This window comes from Panulirus ornatus, chromosome 20, assembly GCF_036320965.1.
Source record: "Panulirus ornatus isolate Po-2019 chromosome 20, ASM3632096v1, whole genome shotgun sequence".
NCBI lineage: Eukaryota > Metazoa > Arthropoda > Malacostraca > Decapoda > Palinuridae > Panulirus > Panulirus ornatus.
The window spans coordinates 48,635,396-48,655,578 of NC_092243.1; the positions used below are offsets into that span (position 1 = coordinate 48,635,396).

At 40.8% G+C, this 20,183-nt stretch overlaps 1 protein-coding gene across 3 annotated transcripts in view; it reads left to right on the forward strand.

The window, feature by feature from the left end:
• Window positions 1–20,183, forward strand: part of LOC139755988 (uncharacterized) — a 540,334-nt gene that overhangs the window by 504,894 nt on the left and 15,257 nt on the right. The window contains exon 6 of one of the 3 annotated variants that reach the window (XM_071674892.1): window positions 7,248–8,841. The exons of the other annotated variants lie outside the window; for them this stretch is intronic. Within the exon in view, the coding sequence (XP_071530993.1) occupies window positions 7,248–7,667 (420 nt within the window). The 3' untranslated portion in view covers window positions 7,668–8,841. Of the gene's footprint in view, window positions 1–7,247; window positions 8,842–20,183 lie in introns of those variants that run through there. 3 annotated transcript variants of the gene reach the window in all.

A 20,183-nucleotide genomic window follows, 5' to 3' on the forward strand; every position in this document is an offset into this window, starting at 1 on the left:
TTGACCAAGAGGATATATGTGTCGGAGGTGGAGGGAACGAGGAGAAGTGGGAGACCAAATTGGAGGTGGAAAGATGGAGTGAAAAAGATTTTGTGTGATCGGGGCCTGAACATGCAGGAGGGTGAAAGGAGGGCAAGGAATAGAGTGAATTGGATCGATGTGGTATACTGGGGTTGACGTGCTGTCATTGGATTGAATCAGGGCATGTGAAGCGTCTGGGGTAAACCATGGAAAGCTGTGTAGGTATGTATATTTGCGTGTGTGGACGTATGTATATACATGTGTATGGGGGTGGGTTGGGCCATTTCTTTCGTCTGTTTCCTTGCGCTGCCTCGCAAACGCGGGAGACAGCGGCAAAAAATATATATACATATATATATATATATATATATATATATATATATATATATATATATATATATATATATATATGTATATATATATATATATATATATATATATATATATATATATATATATATATATATACAGACATTTATGTATTTATTTATTTTGCTTTGTCGCTGCCTCCCGCGTTAGCAAGGTAGCACAAGGAAAGGTAGCTCATGTGGTATACCGGGGTTGACGTGCTGTTGGTGGATTGAATCAAGGCATGTGAAGCGTCTGGGGCAAACCATGGAAAGCTGTGTAGGTATGTATATATGCGTGTGTGGACGTATGTATATACATGTGTATGGGGGGGGTTGGGCCATTTCTTTCGTCTGTTTCCTTGCGCTACCTCGCAAACGCGGGAGACAGCGACAAAGTATAATAAAAAAAAAAAAAATATATATATATATATATATATATACACACACACACACACACATACATATATACACATGTACATAATTCTTACTCTCTGCCTTTATTCATTCCCATCGCCATCCCTGCCACACATGAAATAACAACCCACGCGGTAGTGATAGGAAAAGTCAACAAAGGCCACATTCCTTCACACTCAGTCTCTAGCTGTCATCTAATAATGCACCGAAACCACAGCTCCCTTTCTACATTCAGGCCCCACAGAACTTTCCATGGTTTACCCCAGATGCTTCACATACCCTGGTTCAATGCACTGACAGCACGTCGACTCCGGTATACCACATCGTTCCAATTCACTCTATTCCTTGCACGCCTTTCACCCTCCTACATGTTCAGGTCCCGATCACTCAAAATCTTTTTCACTCCATCTTTCCACCTCCAATTTGGTCTCCCACTTCTCCAAGTTCCCTCCACCTCTGACACATATATCCTCTTTGTCACTCTTCCCTCGCTCATTCTCTCCATGTGACCAAACTGTTTCAAAACACTCTCTTCTGTTCTCTCAACCACACTCTTTTTATTATTACACATCTCTCTTGCCTTATTATTACTTACTCGATCAAACCACCTCACCACATATTGTCCTCAAACATCTCATTTCCAGCACATCCATCCTCCTCCGCAGAACTCTATCCATAGCCCACGCCTCGCAACCATATAACATTGTTGGAACCACTATTCCTTCAAACATAGCCATTTTTGTTTTCGGAGATAATGTTCTCAACTTCCACACATTTTTCAACGCTCCTAGAACTTTTGCCCCCTCCCCCGTCCTATGATTCACTTCCACCTCCATGGTTCCATCCGCTGCCAAATCCACTCTCAGATAGGTAAAACACTTCACATCCTCCAGTTTTTCTCCATTCAAACTTACCTCCCAACTGATTTGTCCCTCAACCCTACTATACCAATAACCTTTCTCTTATTCACATTTACTCTCAGCTTTCTTCTTTCACACACTTTACCAAACTCAGTCACCAGCTTCTGCAGTTTCTCACATGAATCAGCCACCAGTGCTGTATCATCAGCGAACAACAACTGACTCACTTCCTAAGCTCTCTCATCCACAGCCGACTGCATACTTGCCCCTCATTTCAAAACTCTTGCATTCACCTCCCTAACAACCCCATCGATAAACAAATTAAACAGCCATGGAGATATCACGCACCCCTGCCGCAAACCTACATTCACTGAGAACCAATCACTTTCCTCTCTTCCTACACGTACATGTGCCTTACATCCTCGATAAAAACTTTTCACTGCTTCTAACAACTTGCCTCCCACACCATATATTCTTAATACCTTCCACAGAGCATCTCTATCAACTCTTATCATATGCCTTCTCCAGATCCATAAATGCTACATACAAATCCATTTACTTTTCTAAGTATTTCTCACACACATTCTTCAAAGCAAACACCTGATCCATGCATCCTCTACCACTTCTAAACCACACTGCTCTTCCCCAATCTGATGCTCTGTACATGCCTTCACCCTCTCAATCAATACCCTCCCATATAATTTCCCGGGAATACTCAACAGACTTATACCTCTGTAATTTGAGCACTCACTTTTATCCCCTTTGCCTTTGTACAATGGCACTATGCAAGCATTCTTCCAATCCTCAGGCACCTCACCATGAGTCATACATACATTAAATAACCTTACCAACCAGTAAACAGTACAGTCACCCCCTTTTTTGATAAATTCCACTGCAATACCATCCAAACCCGCTGCCTTGCTGGCTTTCATCTTCTGCAAAGCTTTTACTGCCTCTTCTCTGTTTACCAAATCATTTTCCCTAACCCTTTCAATTTGCACACCACCTCGACCAAAACACCCTATATCTGCCACTCTATCATCAAACACATTCAACAAACCTTCAAAATACTCACTCCATCTCCTTCTCACATCACCACTACTTGTTATCACCTCCCCATTAGCCCCCTTCACTGAAGTTCCCATTTGTTCCCTTGTCTTACGCACTCTATTTACCTCCTTCCAAAACATCTTTTTATCCTCTCTAAAATTTAATGATACTCTCATCCCAACTCTCATTTGCCCTCTTTTTCACCTCTTGCTCTTTTCTCTTGACCTCCTGCCTCTTTCTCTTATACATCTCCCACTCATTTGCATTATTTCCTTGCAAAAATCATCCAAATGCCTCTCTCTTCTGTTTCACTAATAATCTTACTTCTTCATCCTACCACTCACTACCCTTTCTAATCTGCCCACCTCCCACTCTTCTCATGCCACAAGCATCTTTTGCGCAAGCCATCACTGCTTCCCTAAATACATCCCATTCCTCCCCCACTTCCCTTACCTCCTTTGTTCTCACCTTTTTCTATTCCGTACTCAGTCTCTCTTGGTATCCTCACACAAGTCTCCTTCCCAAGCTTAGCTACTCTCACCACTCTTTTCACCCCAACATTCTCTCTTCTTTTCTGGAAACCTCTACAAATCTTCACCTTCGCCTCCACAAGATAATGATCAGACATCCCTGCAGTTGCACCCCTCAGCACATTAACATCCAAAAGTCTCTCTTTCGCATGCCTGTGAATTAACACGTAATCCAATAACGCTCTCTGGCCTTCTCTCCGACTTACAAACGTATACTTATGTATATCTCTCATTTTAAACCAGGTATTCCCAATCATCAGTCCTTTTTCAGCACATACATCTACAAGGTCTTCACCATTACCATTTACAACACTGAACACCCCATGTACACCAATTATTCCCTCCACTGCCACATTACTCACCTTTGCATTCAAATTACCCATCACTATAACCTGGTCTTGTGCATCAAAGCTACTAACACACTTACTCAGCTGCTCCCAAAACATTTGCCTCTCCTGATCTTTCTTCTCATGCCCAGGTGCATATTCACCAATGATCACCTATCTCTCTCCATCAACTTTCAGTTTTACCCATATCAATCTAGAGTTTTCTTTCTTACACTCTATCACATACTCCCACCACTCCTGTTTCAGGAGTAGTGCTACTCCTTCCCTTGCACTTGTCCTCTCACTAACCCCTAACTTTACACCCAAGACATTCCCAAACCACTCTTCCCCTTAACCCTTGAGCTTCGTTTCCTCAAGAGCCAAAACATCCAGGTTTCTTTCCTCAAACATACTACCTATATCTCCTTTTTTCTCATCTTGGTTACATCCACACACATTTAGACACCCCAATCTGAGCCTTTGAGGAGGATGAGCACTCCCCGCATGACTCCTTCTTCTGTTTCCCCTTTCAGAAAGTTAGAATACAAGGAGGGGAGGGTTTCCAGCCCCCCGCTCCCGTCCCCTTTAGTTGCCTTCTACGACACGTGAGGAATACGTGGGAAGTATTCTTTCTCCCCTATCATCAGGGAGATATATATATATATATATATATATATATATATATATATATATATATATATATATATATATATATATATATACATACACAGAAATGGCCAGACATGCACATAAACATATACTTATCATACACAGACATATACATATATACACATGTACATTTTCCTATTTGCTTGCCTTCATCCACTCCTGGCATTACAAAGCCCCTCAGGAAAGAGCATCACTACCTCCTGCTTCAGCGAGGTAGCGCTATGAATACAAACAAAAATGGCCACATTCGTTAACACTCAGTGTCTAGCTGTCATGTGTAATGCACCAAAACCAAAGCTCCCTATCCACATCCAGGTCCCATAGACCTTTTCAGGCTTCACCTCAGATGTTTCACATGCCCTGGTTAAGTCCATTGACAGCACTTCGACCCTGATATACCACATTCTTCCAATTCACTCTATCCGTGCACACCTCTTACCTTCTTGTATGTTCAGGTCTCGATCACTCAAAATCTTTCACAGTCCATACTTCCACCTCCAGTTTGGTCTTCTGCTTCTCTTTGTTCCCCACACCTCCAATGCATATATCCTCTTCGTCAACCTTTCCTCACTCATCCTCTCAATATGTCCAAACCATTTCAATACACCCTCTTCTGCTCTCTCAACCACACTCTTTTTATTACCACACATCTTTCTTACCTTTCATTACCTCCTTAATCAAACAACCTCACACCACATGTTGTTCTCAGACATTTAATTTCCAACACATCTACCTTCCTCCATACAACCCTATCTATCTCCCTTGCCTCGCAACCATATGATATTGTTGGAACTACTATTCTTTCAAACATACCCATTTTTGCTCTCTGAAATAACATTCTTTCCACACATTCTTCATCACTCCCAGAACCTTCGCCCCCTCCCCCACCCTGTGACTCACTTCTGCTTCCATGGATCCAATCGCTGCTAAGTTCACTCCCAGATATCTAAAATATACTTCACTTCTTCCAATTTTTCTCCATTCAAACTTACATCCCAATTATCTTGTCCCTTAACCCTACTGAACCTAATAGCCTTACTCTTGTTCACATTTACTCTCAACTTTCTCCTTTCACACACTTTTCCTGAGTCAGGTACCAACTTTTGTAGTTTCTCACTTGAATCAGCCACCAGTGCTGTATCATTGGTGAACAACAACTGACTCACTTCCCAGGCCCTTTCATCCCCAGCAGACTGCATACTTGACTCTATCTCCAAAGCTTTTGCATTTACCTTGCTAACCACTCCATCCATAAACAAATTAAACAACCGTGGAGACATCACTCACCCGTCACAGTCAACCTTCATTTGGAACCAGTCACTCTCCTCTCTTCCAACTCATACACATGCCTTACATCCTCGGTAAAACTTTTCACCGCTTCTAGGAACTTACCTCCCTCACCATATACTCTTAAAACCTTCCACAAAGCATCTCTATCAACCCTATCATATGCCTTTTCCAGATCCATAAATGCCACATACAAATCTGTCTGTTTTTCTGAGTATTTCTCACACATTCTTCAAAGCAAACACCTGATCCACACATCCTTTACCACTTCTGAAACTTCACTGCTCCTCCCTAATCTGATGCTCTGTACATGCCTTTACTCTCTCAATCAATACCCTTCCATATGATTTTCCAGGAATACTCGACAAGCTTATGCCTCTGTAGTTTGAACACTCACTTTTTTCCCCCTTTGCCTTTGTACATTGGCACTATACATGCATTCTGCCAATCCTCAAGCACTACACCATAATCCATACATCCATTGAATATCCTTACCAGAAAGTCAATAACATAGTCACCCCCTTTCTTAATACATTCAACTGCACTACCATCCAAATCCACTATCTTGCTGGATTTCATCATCCGCAAGGCTTTCACCACCTGTTCCGTCTTGACCAAACCATTCTCCCAGACCCTTCTCATTTCACACACCACCCTTACCAAAACACCCCACATTTGCCACTCAGTCATCAAACACATTCAACAAACCTTCAAAATACTCACTCCATCTCACTTCTTCACTACCTGTTATCACTTCCCTCCTTGTCCCCTTCACCGATGTTTCCATTTGTTCTCTTGTCTTTTGCACTTTATTTACTTCCTTCCAAAACATCTTTTTATTCTTTCTAAAGTTTATTGATACTCTCTCACCCCAACTCTCATTTGCCCTCTTATTCAACTCTTGCACCTTCCTCTTGACCTCCTGCCACTTTTTTCTTGATGGATTTCTCAGTCATTTGCACTCCTCCCTTGTGAATGTTGTTGAAACACCTCTTTTTTCTCATTCACTTACTTCTTCATTCCACCACTCACTACCCTTTCTATTCTGCTCTTCTCTCACCTTTCTCGTGCCACAAGCATCTTTTGCACATGCCATCACTGCTTCCCCAAATATCTCCCATTCCTCATGTTTATTAGGGCTTCAGCTGCCTGTGCCATCTCAGCTTAAAGAAAAAAAGGCATCCATTTGTGTCCTCATATTACATTTCCCATATGAACATGCATTCCTTAGGTCTCCAACATAGAAAAAAGAAAATGATGGCATGCATTTATGGCCTTCTCATATTACATTTACCTTATGAATATGCATTCCTTAGGTCTCCAACTCTTAATCCAGACATGAGCAAAAGGGGTAGCAATACTATAGTCCTTGAGTTAGGTTTGCTGTCTTGGATACACCACCTTTCAGATGTCAGAGAATCTTGAAATTAATTTCCAGAGAAAAGTTTCTTTTAGTGTTTTCTTTTTAAGAAAGTAGGCATTCCAGTAACTTATTTCTTCTTAACGTGGTTAGATAGCGTGCATTACTGATTTTTATGTAAGAAATGCAAGCATTTATACTCTAGTCCCTTTAGGAATACAAACAGTCAGCAGAAACAGTGCAAATGAAGTCAAGTTGTGTATTTAAAAGCCATTAAAGATGTATGTTTTTCATATTATGGATTTGGATAGATATATTACATTATATTTTCTGCTCTTTTGCTAGCTTTTATGACTAAATAACGTAAGCACTCCCAACAGGTAAGGATGGCTCGTGGAGATCATAGGACGGGCAAGTTAGGAGTTGCGAGAGACAAGCCACGACTCCCCAGCGGCCACATGAGACAGAAGCCATTTTATTGTTCTTTATGCCCCTATGAGATGTTAAATGACTCAAGAAAGAGTTACCATTGTCCTCACATTGGAAGCAAGCCTTATTCTTGTCCCTATTGTCCATTTCGTGCCTCCCACAATAGTAAAATCCAGTGCCATCTACGTACACATACAGGAGAGAAACCTTATGCTTGCCACCTGTGTCCTTCACGATTTGCTAAAAAGGGAAATCTTAAAACCCATATTAGAACTCATACAGGAGAAAAACCTTATGCATGTCCACATTGTCAGTACTGTTGTGCTCATAAGAGTGACTTGAAAAAGCACATTGTTGTTCATACTAGATAAACTCATCTATGTAATTTTTGAAATTTATTCAGAGTTTTGATGAGTTACTGTGGTAGAGTATATCCATCAGCTGCTGTATTGTACTAATACTCACAGTAAATACATCATTATTGAAAAGGATTATTGAAGCAGAGCAAAATTTTAAAGAATTAAGAGGATAGGATGACAGAAAAAGTGGAAAAGAGAAAGAACTGTTTAATCTTTTTGTTAATAATTCAGTTCTAAAGCAGTATAGAGAAGTAAAGCAGTTAGTGTTAATTCCCTCAGATAAATTTGTAAGTCTTTCATGTTTCAGCAGTCGTCTCTCTACAAGTTTTCAGTTTGCTATATTATGTTAAGTCTCATACCTTCAATAACTGACATCTTTTATGCCTCTTTTTTTAACTTGTGTGATTGTACCCCTCTCAAGTGAGGAGGGTTATCATGTTTCAGGATCTTTCACATGTAAGACTTACTGCAGCAGACAATACTTGCCAGTCATTACATTTATCAGTTCCAATTTCATGCTGCATCTCTAAGAAAATACTTCACAATACATAAATGATACTTTTTAGGAATGATGATCATAACTGCAAGCAAATTAAAGTTCACTGATTTTAAGCTTTAAAAGAACTAATTAGTTTATATTAGATATGTTACATTTGAATGAACAAGTTGTTGCAAACAGTCATGTTAGTATTTCTCCAAGACTTTTTTCATGGTATGGTATGAGAAGGTCAGGAATGTTTATTATAGTGCTTTTCATTTCAGTTTATTGGTTTAATTGATTAACTATACTCTTGTTTATTTATTTATTTGTTTATACTTTCTGGGGAGGGAACTACTACTTGTTCTTTCTATTTAGATTTGTCCTGTCATATATAATTCAAAAGAAACTCCTAACAGTGAAGATCTGAACAGCGTTAGTCAGTTTTAGTGGAGCAGTGGTTTTGTGAATAGAGAATTCATTGTCTTACCTTTCACTTGTAACCTCATATACAAACAATGTTTGTAGTATGAGGTGTACAGTTTTGTTCTGTATATGGAAATGTTTTAATGACTGTACTCAAATCTACATCTATTGAAAGTAGTGGTAAGAACATTAGTACATGCCTAGTTAAGAGAAATTCTTTTCATAGGTGTTCTCTCTGTTTACACTCTGTTTGTATGTAAAAGAGAATATAAAGCATGAAGATCAAGATTTTGAGACCCTTAGAAAAAGAAAAAAATAGAATGATAATAGCAGTTCTCTTACATGTGGTCATTGCAGTGTATGATGAAAATGGTGCATGGGTAAAAAGATTCCTTTCAAGAACTGAAATGATGGAAGACCATTTTTGCATAGCAAATAGCTTGGTTAGGAAGCTGCTGTGTATTATGGTGTGATTTATCCATTTTACTTGCTCCTTACAGCAGAATTGTTTACTTATGAAAAGTAGCAGTTTTCTCAGAGGATATAATATATAAAAATGATGCAATTTTATTCAAGGAGAGATATAAGCAAGGTGTGAGGAGAGTAATGTCACTGGTTTACCCAACACCTGTGTATCTGTCTATCTGCTAATTTTATAGATGTTCCTGTGTACATGGGGTAGATCAGATGCATTAAAACTTTTGTAATTATACATCTCTTATGTCCAGCATACTGAAGTGAGCAAGAGCTTCTGTGGTAATATTAACTCTTGAGTTTTTCACTTTGAACATTGTTGATTTTTCATGTAAGACTAACATTTTCTGTTACACCTTCACCCTTGCACACAAATCTCTATTTTATTAGGCCAAAAAGCATTCACTGTCATCTTCATATTAAATACCTTGAGCCCTTAGGCATGTCACATGCTGTGTCTGTCCACATCTTTTATGGTTTACCTCCTCTTGTATTTTCAGCCATACTTCTCATAGACATTTTGCACAGCCATAGTCTGCTGTACAGTCTGTTACTGTATTATCATCCAAGGAAAAGGTTTTGCTTTATTTGTCTTTATAATGGTTTCTTAGCACCACATATGTTTCTCATATTCTGATTTAATCAACTATTGTAATTCCAGATGCATTATGTAAATTGCTTATTGCAGATATTCTTTATTTCTCTTCTTTGTTGGTTTTCCATAAGAAATGGTATATCTCTCATTTTTTTTTCTTCTAATGCCCTCATCTAACCAGTGGGAAGTATAAGCATTAGTGATGATGTTACTAACCTGCTCACTCCAGGGGACTTATCTACCCAGCTGCTTAGAATTCCCTTAGATTATTTGAAGACTGAATGTACTACAGATATAGATTTTTTCCTCCATTTCTCACCTTTCCATGGATCAATGTAATTTCATAGTTTTGTAATGGTATGATGTACTGTAAGTATGCTTTGGTCAGATTTATAGATACACAATGTAGTTTATGCTTATTATTGTGTTATGAGCAGTTATTGTTGCCCATTTACTGTTGGCCCTCCCATGATTGCTGATGTTTATCTTCCTTCCTTCCTACATGATTGGTTTTTCCTTGTGTTTGGATTGTTTTTTCTGGTTCATTTGGAGGCTTAAGTTTATGGTCCCCATGCAAGGAAGTTTCTTTTTTGTATGGATTAGAATAATGTTATGTTTTAAAGTGAAACACTGATTCAAATACCGTTTAAATGTTATTTCGGGCTCAAGTGTTAAATGGCTAAGCCTCCATTATCCTTGATTCATTACATGAGACCTCATTTGACATTTAGGTAGACAGCCCCCACAATGTGGTTCTTGGGGAGGAGAGTGGCAGATTCATGGGAACTATCTTTTCAGAGCCAAGATGTTGGGAACAACTTGTAGATGAAGAAAACCCACTTAGTCACAGTAGGTAGGTTGATCCTTTTGCCTGTGATATCTGGCAAGTCCCATACCACGACTGGGGGGATGTGAACTATCTTAAGAACTCGGAAATTCAAATAACCTCGAGCAGGGCCAAAGTTTTTTAAATGAGGACTATATAGAGGAATTTTTTTGTGGGGCATCTTTTGTTGTGGTACCTGCCCCCTTTTGAGTCCTTCTTGTTGGCTGAATGACATCATCACACTCTCCCAAGGCTCTTTTTAGGGACAAAGACTGAAACTGAAGGAATTTTTTTTTCTTTTTAAGGCTCTTTTAGTGCTGTTGAATAAAGATAAATGAGTATGCTCTTATGTCAGGCATTATTGTCTGTCTAGTCCAAACTGTTTAGTGTTGCTAACTGTATGGTTTGCCTAGCACCAAGGAACCCCATGTGACATGAATTTATCATGTCAGCTTCTTAAACGACTAAATCCCCAGAGAGATATTTGCCATGTTGAAAGTGGGTTTCAGCACTTTGTTTTGGTGGCACACTTTTTGAACAGTTGCTAGTTCCTCAATTTACCTTGGTATGAAAGGTTGGATCTTTTGAGACTCCACTATATGAAATAAGGGCAGTAAGATTAGATTTCTCCTTGTTCATAGATTGATCAATGTTGGATACAAGATTTTGGGTTTAAAACTTTAGGTTTCTCTCAATTTGAGAAAACAGTTGAACCTGCCCTTACTTTGTCCAAGAAAAAGGTAAATCTTTACCACGTTAAAACCCTCCAATGGTCCCAGTGTAGAAATTTTATATATCTGTAGTTCCTTCTTCACAGCTACAAGGCCTATGAAGTTATGTTCTTTGTTCTTTCTTTATAATTGGAGAAAATTTTGGGGCCCCTCTTTCAGTTTAAGAGCTCCTTTCAGGTCATGGTAAATCATAAAGTTTGAAAACTCTGACTGATACTTCATGTAACAAGATGTCATTGGCTGAATGTGTTCTTGAGACTTGTTCTGCTTGGAGAAGAGCTCCTGTTTCAGGGAGACTAATTGCTACTGGATTGTTATTAAGTTAAACATCAAAATATGAAGAGAGAGGTTTTACTTTATGTCACATTCACTCTTCCACTATTATGATCCTGAAAATGAATCTTGTTTGATTCTCTTCTGAGTAGTTGCTCCGTTTATACAAGGGATTGATTTACACATACATACATATACATATCAACATATACACATATACATACACATACAAAGACATATACACATATACACATATACATTTTCATACTTGCTTGCCTTCATCCATTCCTGGCACTACCTCTCCCCACAGGAAAAAGCATCGCTTCCCCCTGCTTCAGAGAGGTAGCACCAGGAAAACAGACAAAAATAGGCCACATTCGTCCTCACTCAGTCTCTAGCTGTTATGAGTAATGTACCGAAACCACAGCTCCCTATCCACATCCAAGCCCTACAGACCTTTCCTCGGTTTACCCCAGACATTTCACATGCCCTGGTTCAATCCATTGACAGCATGTTGACCCTGGTATACGCTTATTTCTTGCACACCTCTCACCCTCCTCTCTGTTCATTCCCTGATCTTTTTTACTCCATCCTTCTGCCTCCAATTTGGTCTCCTGCTTCTTATTCCCTCCACCTCTGACATATATCCTCTTTGTCAACCCTTCCTCACTCATTCTCTCCATATGTCCAAGCCATTTCAACACATCCTCTTCTGCTCTCTCAACCACACTCTTTTTATTTCCACACATCTCTCTTACCCTTTCATTACTTACTTGATCAAACCACCTCACACCACATTTTGTCCTCAGACATTTCATGTCCTCCCTGTACAGCCCTATCTATATCTCATATAGATAGGGCTGTGGATAGGGAGCTGTGGATTTGGTGCATTACGCATGACAGCTTTGTGAACGAATGTGGCCTTTTTTGTCTATTTTCCTGGCGCTATATCGCTGAAGCATGAGGTAGCAATGCTGTTTCCTGTGGGGTGGAGTAGCACCAAGAATGGATGAAGGCAAGCAAGTATGATTATGTACATGTATATATGTATATGTTTATGTAAGTGTATATGTCTGTGTATGTGTATGTATATGTTGATGTGTATATGTGTACGTATGTATATGTGCGTGTACAGGCGTTTATGTATATATGTGTATATGAATGGATGTGCCATTCTTCGTGTTTCCTGGCGCTACCTTGCTGATGCAGGAAACAGTGATAAAGTATAGTTAATAGCTAATAGATGATATATATATAGTGGGGCAGTTGGGGATGGTAGTGATGAAGAGAGGAGATGGAGTAAGTCTTTTGAAGGTTTGTTAAATGTTTGATGATAAAGTGGCAGATATAGGGGCTTTGGTTAGGATGGTGTGCAAAGTGAGAGGGACAGGTAGAATGGTTTGGTATAGAGAGAAGAGGTAGTGAGAGCTTTGTGGAAGAATAAATCCGGCAAGGCAGCGGGTTTGGATGGTATTGCAGTGGAATTATTAAGAAAGGGGGTGACTGTGTTGTTGATTGGTTGGTAAGGATATTCATTGTATGTATTTGACCATGGTGAAGTGCCTGAGAGTTGGCAGAATGCATGCATAGTGTCATTGTACAAAGGCAAAGGAGATAAAGGCGAGTGTTCAAACTACAGAGGCATAAGGTTATTGAGTATTCTTGGGAAATTATATGGGAGGGTATTGATTGAGAAGGTAAAGGCATGTACAGAGTATCAGACTGGGGAAGAGCTATGTGGTGTCAGATGTGGTAGAGGGTGTGTGGATCAGGTGTTTGCCGTGAAGAATGTATGTGAGAAATACTTAGAAAAACAGATGGATTTGTATGTAGCATTTATGGATCTGGAGAAGGCATATGATAGAGTTGATAGAGATGCTCTGTGGAAGGTATTGAGAGTATATGGTATTGGAGGTAAGTTGCTAGAAGCAGTGAAAAGTTTTTATCGATGATGTAAGGCATGTGTACGTGTAGGAAGAGAGGAAAGTGATTGGTTCCCAGTGAATGTCGGTTTGTGGCAGGGGTGCGTGATGTCTCCATGGTTTAATTTGCTTATGGATGGGTTTGTTAGAGAGGTGAGTGCAAGAGTTTTGGAGAAAGGGGGCAAGTAAGCAGTCTGTTGTGGATGATAGGGCTTAGGAAGTGAGTGAGTTGATGTTCACTGATGATACAGCGCTGGTAGCTGATTTGGGGGAGAAACTTTAGGAGCTGGTGACTGAGTTTGTTAAAGTGTGTGAAAGAAGAAAGCTGAGAGTAAATGTGAATAAGAGCAAGGTTATTAGGTTCAGTAGGGTTGAGGGGCAAGTTGATAGGGAGGTAAGTTTGAAACAAGAAACACTGGAGGAAGTGAAGTGTTTTAGATATCTGGGAGTGGATTTAGCAGCTGATGGAACCATGGAAGCGGAAGAGAGTCACAGGGTGAGGGAGGGGGCGAAGGTTCTGGGAGCGTTGAAGAATGTGTGGAAGGTGAGAATGTTATCTTGGAAAGCAAAAATGGCTATGTTCGAAGGAATAGTGGTTCCAACAGTGTTATATGGTTGCAAGGCATGGGCTATAGATAGGGTTGTGGGGAGGAAGGTGGATGTGTTGGAAGTGAGATATTTGAGGATATTATGTGGTGTGAGGTGGTTTGATTGAGTAAGTAATGAAAGGGTAAGAGAGATGTGTGGTAATAAAAAGCATGTGGTTGAGAGCAGAAGAGGATGTGTTGAAGTGGTTTGGACATATGGAGAGAATGAGTGAAGAATGATTGAGAAATAGGATATATGTGTCAGAGGTGGAGGGAGCAAGGAGAAGCAGGAGACCAAATTGGAGGTGGAAGGATAGAATGAAAAAGATTTTGAGCAATCAGGGCCTGAACACACAGGAGGGTGATACGTGTGCAAAAAATAGAGTGAATTGGAATGATGTGGTGTACCGGGGTTGATGTGCTATCAGTGGACTGAACTAAGGCATGTGAAATGTCTGGGGTTAACCTTAGAAAGGTCTGTGGGGCTTGGATGTGGATAAGGAGCCGAGTTTTTGGTGCATTACACATGACAACTAGAGACTGAGTGTGAATGAATGTGGCCTTTTTTTGTCTGTTTTCCTGGAGCTGCCTCGCTGAAGCAGGGGGTAGCGATGCTGTTTCCTGTGGGATGGGATAGCGCTAGGAATGGATGAAGGCAGGCAAGTATGAATATGTACATGTGTATATATGTATATGTGTATATGTTGATACATTTATATATGTATATTGCATTTATAGGCATTTATGTATACAAATGTGTATATGGGTGGATGGGCTATTCTTCATCTGTTTCCCAGGGCTACCTCACTGATGAAGGAAACGGCTATCAAGTATAATTAATAAATAGATAAAAATGTATATACGTACATACAGTGAAGGTCATTCTGCTGCAGGGGTGTGTGATGTCACCATGGTTGTTTAATTTGTTTGTGGATGGTGTGGTTAGGGAGGTAAATGCAAGAGTTTTGAAGGGAGGGATGAGTATGCAGTCTGTTGGGGATGAGAGGGCCTGGGAAGTGAGTTAGTTGTTGTTTGCTGATGATACAGCACTTGTGGCTGATTCAAGTGAGAAACTGTAGAAGTTGGTAACTGAGTTTGGAAAAGTGTGTGAAAGGAGAAAGTTGAGAGTAAATGTGAATAAGAACAAGGTTATTAGGTTCAGCAGGATTGAGGGACAAGTTACTTGGGATGTGAGTTTTGAATGGAGAAAAATTGGAGGAAGTGAAGTATTTTAGATATCTGGGAGTGGACTTGGCAGCAGATGGGACATGGAAGTGGGAGCGAGTCATAGGTTGGGGGAGAGGGCGAAGGTTCTGGGAGCAATGAAGAATGTGTGGAAAGAGAGAATGTTATCTCAGAGAGCAAAGATGAGTATGTTTGAATGAATAGTAGTTCCAACAATATTATATGGTTTAGAAGCATGGGCTGTAGATAAGGTTGTATGAAAGAGAGTGGATGTATCGGAAATGAAATGTTTGGATGTTTGGGGAGAGTATGTGGAGTGAGGTGGTTTGATCAGGTAAGTTATGAAAGGGTAAGAGAGATGTGTGGTAATAAAAAGCGTTTGGTTGAGGGAGCAGAAGAGGGTGTGTTGAAATGATTTGAACGTATGGAGAGGATAAGTGAGGAAAGGTTGACATAGAGGATATATGTGTAAGAAGTGGAGGGAACAAGGAGAAGTGAGACCACCAGATTGGAGGTGAAAAGATGGAGTGAAAAAGATTTCGAGCAATTGGGGCCTGAGCATGCTGGAGGGTGAGAGGCATGCAAAGGAATAGAGTGAATTGGAACGATGTTGTATACCATGGTTGATGTGCTGCCAATGGATTGAACCAGGGCATGTGAAACGCGTGAGGTAAACCATGGAAAGGTCTGTGGGGCCTGGATATGGTTAGGGAGCTGTGGTTTTGGTGCATTACACATGACATCTAGAGACTGTGAACGAATGTGGCCTTTTTTGTCTTTTTCGGGTGCTATCTTGCTGATGCAGGGGGTGACGATGTTGTTTCCTGTGGAGTGGGATGGCACCGGAAATGGATGAAGGCCAGCAAGTATGAGTATGTACAAGTTTATATATGTATAGGTCTGTGTATGTATATGTATATTTCTTTCGTACTATTCGCCATTTCCCGTGTTAGCGAGGTAGCGTTAAGAGCAGAGGACTGGGCCTTTGAGGGAATATCCTCACCTGGCCCCCTTCTCTGTTCCTTCTTTTGGAAAATTTAAAAAAAACGAGAGGGGAGGATTTCCAGCCACCCGCTCCCTCCCCTTTAAGTCGCCTTCTACGACACGCAGGGAATACGTGGGAAGCATTCTTTCTCCCCTATCCCCTATATGTTGGTATGTATATAAATGTGCATGTATATGTATATGTATGTGTATGGACGAAGGTTCTAGGAGCATTGAAGAATGTGTGGAAGGCGAGAACTTTATCTCTGAGAATAAGAATTGGTATGTTTGAAGGAATAGTGGTTCTAACAATGTTATTTGGTTGCAAGACATGGGCTGTAGATAAGATTATGTGAAGGAGGGTGGTTGTGTTGGAAATGAAATGTTTGAGGACAATGATGAAATGATGTGGTATACCGGGGTCGACATGCTGTCAATGGATTGAACCAGGGCATGTGAAGCATCTGGGGTAAACCATGGAAAAGTCCATGGGGCCTTGATGTGGAAAGGGAGCTGTGATTTTGGTGCATTACATGTGACAGCTAGAGACTGAGTTTGAATGAATGTGGCCTTTTTGTCATTCCCTGGTGATACCTCACTTGGGTGGGGGATTGCCGTTTCGTGTGTGGCGGGGATGTGATGGGAATGGATGAAGGCAGCAAGTATGAATATGTACATGTGTATATATGTATATGTCTGTATAAGATTGTTAGTGAAAGAGAAGAGAGAGGTGTTAGGATTATTTTTGCAGGGAAGTAGTGCAAATGATTGGGAGATGTATAAAAGAAAGCAGCAGGAGGTCAAGAGAAAGGTGCAAGAGGTGAAAAAGAGGGCAAATGAGAGTTAGGGTGAGAGAGTATCATTAAATTCAAGGGAGAATAAAAATATATTTTGGAAGGAGGTAAATAAAGTCTGTAAGACAAGAGAACAAATGGGAACATTGGTGAAGGGGCAATTGGGGAGGTAATAACAAGTAATAATGAAGTGAGAAGGAGATGGAGTGAATTTTTTTGAAGGTTTGTTGAATGTGTTTGATGATAGACTGGCAGATGCAGGGTGTTTTGGTCAGGGTGGTGTGCGAAGTGAGAGGGTCAGGGAGAGTGGTTTGGTGAACATAGAAGAGGTAGTGAAAGCTTTGTGGAAGATGAAAGCCGGCAAGGTGGTGGTTAGGATGGTATTGCAGTGGAATTTATAAAAAAGGGTTGACTTTGTTGTTGATTGGTTGGTAAGGATATTCATTGTATGTATGGATCATGGTGAAGTGCCTGAGGATTGGTGAAATGCATGCAAAGTACCATTGTACAAAGGCAAAGGGGATAAAGGAGAGTGTTTAAATTACAGTGGCATAAGTTTGTTGAGTATTATTGGGAAACTATATTGGAGGGTATTGATTGAGTGGGTGAAGGCATGTAGAGAGCATCAGATTGGGGAAGAAGAGTGTGGTTTCAGAAGTGGTTGAGGATATGTGGATCAGGTGTTTGCGCTGAAGAATGTATGTGAGAAATACTTAGAAAAAAGATGGATTTGTATGTGGCATTTATGGATCTGGAAAAGGCATATAATAGAGATGCTTTGTGGAAGGTAAGTTGCAAGAAGCAGTGAAAAGTTTTTATTGAGGATATAAGGCATGTGTACGAGTAGGAAGAGAGGAAAATGATTGGTTCCCAGTGAATGTCGGTTTACGGCAGGGGTGCATGATGTCTCCATGGTTGTTTAATTTCTTTATGGATAGGGTGATTAGGGAGGTGAATGCAAGGGTTTTGGAGAGAGGGGCAAGTATGTAGTCTGCTGTGGTTGAGAGAGCTTGGGAAGTGAGTCAGTTGTTCTTCACTGATGATACTGCACTGGTGGTTGATTCAGGTGAGAAACTGCAGAAGTTGGTGACTGAGTTTGGTAAAGTGTATGAAAGAAGAAAGTTGAGAGTAAATGTGAATAAGAGCAAGGTTATTAGGTTCAGTAGGGTTGAGGGACAAGTTAATTGGGAGACAAGTTTGAATAGTGAAAAACTAGAGGAAGTGAAGTGTTTTAGATATCTGGGAGTAGACTTAGCAGCAGATGAAACCATGGAGGCGGAAGTGAATCATAGGGTGGGAGAGGTGGAGAAGGCCTGGGAGTGTTGAAGACTGTGTAGAAGGTGAGAATGTTATCTTGGAGAGGAGAAATGGGTATGTTTGAAGGAATTGTGGTTCCAACAATGTTATGTGGTTGCGAGGCATGGGCTACAGATAGTGTTGCACGGAGGAGGGTGGATGTGTTGGCAATTAAATGTTTGAGGACAATATGTGGTGTGAGGTGGTTTGATTGAGTAAGTAATGAATGGGTAAGAGAGATGTGTGGTAATAGAATGAGTTTGGTTGAGAGAGCAGAAGAGGGTGTGTTGAAATGGTTTGGACACATGGAGAGAATGAGTGAAGAAAGATTGACAAAGAGGATATATGTGTCAGAGGTGGGGGGAAGAAGGAGAAGTGGGAGACCAAATTGGAGGTGGAAGGATGGAGTGAAAAAGATTTTGAGTGATTGGGGCCTGAACATACAGGAGGGTGAAAGGCGTGCAAGGAATAGAGTGAATTGGAGTGATGTGGTATACCAGGGTCGATGTGCTGACAGTGGATTAAACCAGGGCATGTGAAGCTTCTGGTGTAAACCATGGAAAGTTGTGTGGGACCTGGATGTGGAAAGGGACCTATGGTTTTGGTGCATTACACATGACAGCTATAGACTGGGTGTGAACAAATGTGGCCTCTTTTGTCTGTTCCTGGTGCTGCCTCACTGGAGGGGAGGTGGGGGGGTGGGTGGGGGACAGTATTTCATGTGTGGTGAGGTGGTGACAGGAATGGATGAAGGCAGCAAGTATGGATATGTACATGTGTATGTGCTCATATGATTTGTATGTAGCATTTATAGATCTGGAGAAGGCATATGATAAAGTTGATAGAGATGCTCTGTGGAAGGGATTAAGAATATATGATGTGGGAGGCAAGTTGTTAGAAGCAGTGAAAAGTTTTTACCGAGGATGTAAGGCTTGTGTATGAGTAGGAAGAGAGGAAAGAGATTGGTTCTCAGTGAATGTTGGTTTGCGGCAGGGGTGCGTGATGTCTCCATGGTTGTTTAATTTGTTTATGGATGGGGTTGTTAGGGAGGTGAATGCAAGAGTTTTGGAAAGAGGGGCAAGTATGCAGTCTGTTGTGGGTGGGAGAGCTTGGGAAGTGAGTCAGTTGTTGTTCGCTGATGATACAGCGCTGGTGGCTGATTCAGATGAGAGACTGCAGAAGCTGATGACTGAGTTTGGTAAAGTGAGTGAAAGAAGAAAGCTGAGAGTGAATGTGAATAAGAGCAAGGTTATTAGGCACAGTAGGGTTGAGGGTCAAGTCAATTGGGAGATAAGTTTGAATGGAGAAAAACTGGAGGAAGTGAAGTGTTTTAGATATCTGGGAGTGGATATAGCAGCTGATGGAACCATGGAAGTTGAAGTGAGTCATAGGGTGGTGGAGGGGGCGAAAGTTCTGGGAGCGCTGAAAAATGTGTGGAAGTCGAGAACATTTTCTTGGAAAGCAAAAATGGGTATGTTTGAAGGAATAGTGGTTCCAACAATGCTATATGATTGCGAGGCATGGGTTATAGATAGAGTTGTGCGGAGGAGGGTGGATGTGCTGAAAATGAGATGTTTGAGGACAATATGTGGTGTGAGGTGGTTTGATTGAGTAAGTAATGAAAGGGTAAGAGAGATGTGTGGTAATAAAAAGAGTGTGGTTGATAGAGCAGAAGAGGGTGTTTTGAAATGGTTTGGTAACATGGAGAGAATGAGTGAGGAAAGATTGACCAAGAGGATATATGTGTCAGAGGTGAAGGGAACGAGGAGAAGTGGGAGACTAAATTGGAGGTGGAAGGATGGAGTGAAAAAGATTTTGAGTGATTGGGGCCTGAACATGCAGGAGGATGAAAGGCGTGCAACAAATAGAGTGAATTGGAACGATGTGGTATACTGGGGTCGACGTGGTGTCAATGGATTGAACCAGGGCATTTGAAGCGTCTGGGGTAAACCATGGA